The sequence below is a fragment of the Triticum aestivum genome, chromosome 6D (genome assembly GCF_018294505.1).
Source record: "Triticum aestivum cultivar Chinese Spring chromosome 6D, IWGSC CS RefSeq v2.1, whole genome shotgun sequence".
NCBI classification, from domain to species: Eukaryota; Viridiplantae; Streptophyta; class Magnoliopsida; order Poales; family Poaceae; genus Triticum; species Triticum aestivum.
The window spans coordinates 57,490,089-57,495,509 of NC_057811.1; the positions used below are offsets into that span (position 1 = coordinate 57,490,089).

A 5,421-nucleotide genomic window follows, 5' to 3' on the forward strand; every position below is an offset into this window, starting at 1 on the left:
CCCCCATGGTAAATCCATGCTACGCTCTAGTCTGGGACTTCGTAAAGAAACCCGCCAACTGTAGCTCGGAAGGCACATATTGAAGAGCAATAACCTAAACATCATATTTCCTTTATGAGCATCTATATTCTTTACTGTTTGTACACACACATTTTATTATCATATTGAAACTAGCAGAATACCAGGCTAAAGGAGAGCAAATTGACATCCAAAAAAGAGAGACAAAAGAACATGGACAGCGGATAAGAAAGTTACTTATTGGCATTCTATATGAAATGAATGATTCTTCTTGGAAAATTGATACCGGTCACAAGTCCAGATATCTTACCTACATTGAAAAGGAAATGACTAAAGTACTGCCACACGCTGATCCTAAAGCAGACCACATATCAAGTCTATAGTTAAGATTTTGAAGAAGCAACTTTCACATGTTCTAGAAATTATGCAAAATGGCAGTGGGTTTGGATGGGATGACGCGAGGAAGATGGTAACTGGAGATAGAGAGACGTATATGGGCTGGGCAAAGGTAAAATATGTTCATTCAATATGTAAAGCAAGCTGCTCAGTTTCATGTTTTTTCATTACAATTTAGTTTCTAATGGAAATTTATGCTCTTTTTTGTAGTCCTGTGAGGGAGCAGTCCTCTGTACATGAAGCCTATGGTTTATTTTGACAAGCTATGTGAGGTCTATGCTAGTGATTTGGCTAAAGGAGGGAGTGCTAAACGTTCCAGAGAAGAAGAAATTGTAGAAGGTGGATCAACGGCAGATGCAAAACCTATTAGCCAAGCAGCCAAGGAGAATCCTCCTGAAACACATGAGAACACAAACCCATCCGGTGGTTCTAGGCCTGGTCGTAAGAGAACATACCCTAATGATGATGCACTTGAGTCGGGTCTTATAAGCCTGTCCAATACAATTGCGAAGTTCTTGGAAGCAGAGCAGGAGAATGCAAAAACCATTAATGGTTTACAGAGGGCATTTATGCATGGAGCTGAAGTTCATGAGCAAACATCAGCCAATAGAACCAAATTACTTGATATTCTCCAAAATCTTGAAGGTCTCAGTACTGAAGAAGTTATTATTGCTGTTTGTGTCATTGGGGGTGATGCTGGAAACACACAACTTTTCATCAAATTCCGTGACAATTGCAAAGTGGTGTTTGTTCGCCAGGAGCTCAAGGTGGCCAAAAAATAAGTGGATGTCCAGATTTAGGTCTTCAACTGAATTGGAGTTGTTCATACAAACTGAACTGCCGCAAAATAAAGCGCGCCCGAGCCGCCCCATTTTTTTCTGTGCCCGGTGTGAAGTTGCAGACCTAGACAATACAGCCGATTCAATTTGTATGAACAACTCCAATTCCTAGACCCACCAACCAAACAAAGGAAACTAATTCCCTGTCAAATTCCCACCCCAAACCAAACGTGGGATTGGGACTAATAAACCACTTCCCAAGTCTAATCCTCACAACGTTTTTGGTTCGTGTGAATTAGAGATGGGGATCAATCAACTCCCTCTCATAAATTCCCGTTCCCTTTTCCCTTAAACTACCAAACACGCTGTAGAAAAAAAGAGCGGAGCTGAGGCACGGAAGAGACGAGCCGCGGGAGGCACTCACGAGATGTGCAGGTGGCGGAAGAGGAGGCCGAGGATGGAGAGGGAGCAGAGGAGGACGAGGAGCACGTCGGCGGCGAGGGACACCGCGCTCGCCCGCCGCACCGCGCAGTGGTAGTAGACCAGCCCGCCGCAGACCGCGCCCACGGCCCAGCGCCAGGATCCCCCCGCCCCCATCGCGGCCGTGGCGTCGACCAAGCTGCCCCCGCCGCCGGCTCGGCTCTGCTGGTGGCGTCCGTCGGTCGCTCTCTCTCTCTCTCTCTCTCTCTCTCTCTCTCTATCACACGCGCAGGACACGTATCTTGGACTTGGTTGTCATGGGCCCTGGGCTTAGTTCGGATGGAGGCCATAAGCTGAGCCCGGCAGGTCCTGCCATGCGCCGTGTTGTCTACAGCGACATGGGCCGGCTCGATAAATTGCTCCCTCACCCATGGGTTCGCTTTTCACTGCATGCAACAGTAGTGAGCCAGCCCATTCATTAGCCTGCACACTGCGCTCGCTACGTTTGATGTGCGTTCGCTTGGTTAGTTCGCATTGCTAGTGCGTTTGATGCGTTCGCTTCGCTAGTTGGCACTACGTCCAGAATTTTCATATATTAAAGAAGAAGGGCAAAAAAAATACCTTCACCTTAGTTACAAGCGTTTCAAAACACTCAACCCTTCACGCCTATCCCACCTCGCTAACCGACTAAAGAAAGGGTTTGCATCCCCTTTTAGCAGGCCGGCCAACAACCACACTAAACCCTCTAGCCTAATTCTACTTAGTAGCACCTCACACGAAAGCCGTGCTCCGTTAAAGACAATTGCATTTATGTGCTTCCATAGTTCCCACAAAGTTAGCCCTAGGATGATGCGCAAATCCTTTGTGCTAATATACGTCGAGAAATTTGAAACTGGATTAGATTAGGTTTCAATAAACTTTTTTTATGCAAAAAGCCAAAGAAAAAAATTTGAGCCGGAAGCACGGTATTTTTACTTTTTTTTTTCCTTTTTTGGAAATACAGATTTGTGCCTCCACGAGATGCAAATCTTTACTTCTGGCCGCAGCACAAAAAAACATGCAAAACAGATCATGAGAAGCACACTTGCAGAAGCAAATATGTGCCTTTCACACACACAAAAACATGCGAAAAAATGTCAATATTTTTTGTTTCCGAGAAGCACAGCTGTGCTAGCTGTGCCTTCAAAAGAAACGAATATATGCTTCTCGTGAAAGAAAAAAATTATCTTTCCAAGAAGCACAGTTGTGCTAGCTGTGTTTCTCACGGAAACAAATATGTGCCTCCAAAAGAAACGAATATATGCTTCTCGTGAAAGAAAAAAAAACAAAATTTTCTCTTTCCGAGAATCACAGTTGTTTTTCTCGCGGAAGCAAATCTATGCATCCATGAGAAGCAAATTTGTACTTCTCATGTAAGCAAAAAAAATCATGATTTTTCTCTTTTTGAGCATCACAGTTGCGCTTTCTCGCGGAAGTAATTTTGTGCATCCACGAAAAGAAAATTTGTCCTTCTTGTGGAAGCCCAATTATTTTCACACAAAATAAGTTATTTTCACAATTTTGCTTCTCCAAAACCTAGAAAAAAATCAGGCATAAACAAAAAAGCCAAAACAGACCCATCTAAAATCCAACAACATGTACAGAAAAATATAAAATAAAAAGTAAAGTTTCAAGGAAGCGCCCAACCAGGGGCGGACCTAGGACAAAAATGACCCCGGGTCCCATCTCTATCACATATATGTTGATAACAAGTAATTATATAGATAAAAGTAACACACTTGTAATAATACAATATACCAAGAATACGATATAACGTTGAATATGCTTACCAGAGATCCAAAATGAAGAGTTTCACTTGAAATATTAGTTGATAATAGGAAATTGAACATTGAAGAAGAACCGAAGTGTCCAGATTATGAATAAAGTATAACCGATGACAAGAAAATGCAACACTAGATCTTGATTGCCTACAAATCAAAAGAAACAAAACCACTTAGTAACATATTAATTACAGTTGTGCAATAATAAGTCCGATAAACCAAGGGATAGACAATATGTTTTCTTGTCTCCATTTTTTGAGAGAGCTCACAAATATTACTTAATCACACAGAATACTATGAAAATTTGGAAGGAAGAAAAGAACTATGAATCATGTGTACACACAGAATACTTTAAATGTAACATAAAACTTACTTGATATTGTGCTGCCGTCCTAGGGTGTTGCAATATTTGTCTCCACTCGGTGCACAATTATTTTAAATAGTCCAATTATCCAATACAATCAAAATCTCTCGTCTTATCCAGTAGCCCTAATTCCCTAGGGTTAGAGAAAAAAATCTATAATTAGAACCGATATGCAATAGAGGCTGAGGCACACCGCATTGGGTTTGGGGACTGATGCAGCGTACCTGTTCCTTCTTTTCTCCATTGATTCGATGACATGCCGTGATATGTCGATAGGCGGCGAGTACGGCGGATGGGTGGATACGGACGAAAGCGAAAGGTCAAGGGCACAAAGCGCAGCGTGGAGCAGACGAACAGGAAAGCACGTATCGATCTATTGATCGATCGATCTACTGCGTGCATCTAGACAGGTTCGACTGGGCCTTCGTCACGCGCCGGGCTGCACTTGCGTTGTGCTGGGTGAAGCCTGGTTGTACGGGTGTCCCTCTAGAAAAATTAGGGGTGTCCCAGTCTATGTGGGCTCTATAGTTATAAGATAAGACATTTTTTTACCCGGTGTCCTGTGCTACCTGCTGGCACAACGTGGGCTCACCCCTGCGCCCAACACGTGACACGTGGCGGCAGCCGGACGCTCTACTTTAAAAAAAATCAACCTCCCTCTATTTATTCAAAAAAGGCAAGGATCTCTGTCAAAATAGTTTGCAAGATACAGTCTAGAGGTACATGAAGCCACACCTTACACAAACTAGTACAATGCCCGTGCGTTGCCACGGGCTCTTGAAATAGTTTGCAAGAGTTATATAAAGATAATGCATGTTAAATTTCAGACGTACAGACAATATAACACAGACATAATTATTTAATAATTAAAGTACATTTTTGCAATGTAAATTGCCAAAAAGAAAAATTAACGGCATGTCCATGTAACAAACTTAATGGAGTTCCAACTAAACATCTATTATAAAATTATTAATATCTAGGTTATACGCTTAAGAAATTCTTTCACAATATACGGAAAGTTGTCTTTAGCTTCATTCCCACGATGTTTTAGCAAGTATAATAAAAACTGCTTTCTCAACTCATATCCATCCTGCACAAACAATATATGTAGTTAGTATGAAAATAAGTAACGGACAATACTCACCGCGCAAACCAGCTTGACCCGTTCCACCAGAGCATAAAATGAATCATCGCTAATCATAATTCCCATTAACATCAACCAGTATTCTTGGTGTTTATTACTGTTAGTCAACTGGCATTTCAAGTTTCATTACTGCCTGAAATGAAGGTTATCACTATAAAATAGCATGGTCATATTGTTGGGTTACGTAGCAGAAATTCAAAATTTTCTACGCATCACCAAGATCAATCTATGGAGTAATCTAGCAACGAGGGGAAGGGGAGTGCATCTACATACCCTTGTAGATCGCGATGCGGAAGCGTTGCAAGAACGCGGATGAAGGAGTCGTACTCGTAGCGATTCAGATCGCGGTTGATTCCGATCTAAGCGCCGAACCACGGCGCCTCCGCGTTCAACACACGTGCAGCCCGGTGACGTCTCCCACGCCTTGATCCAGCAAGGAGAGAGGGAGAGGTTGGGGAAGACTCCGTCCAGCAGCAGCAC

The 5,421-nt window shown here is 42.7% G+C and overlaps 1 protein-coding gene across 1 annotated transcript in view; it reads right to left on the reverse strand.

Moving 5' to 3' along the window:
* Positions 1-1,922, reverse strand: part of LOC123143505 (reticulon-like protein B23) — a 5,426-nt gene extending 3,504 nt beyond the window's left edge. The window contains exon 1 of the mRNA XM_044562444.1: positions 1,618-1,922. Coding sequence (XP_044418379.1) covers positions 1,618-1,790 — 173 coding nt within the window. The 5' untranslated portion in view covers positions 1,791-1,922. The remainder of the gene's footprint in view (positions 1-1,617) is intronic.
* Between the last annotated feature and the right edge of the window lie 3,499 nt (positions 1,923-5,421).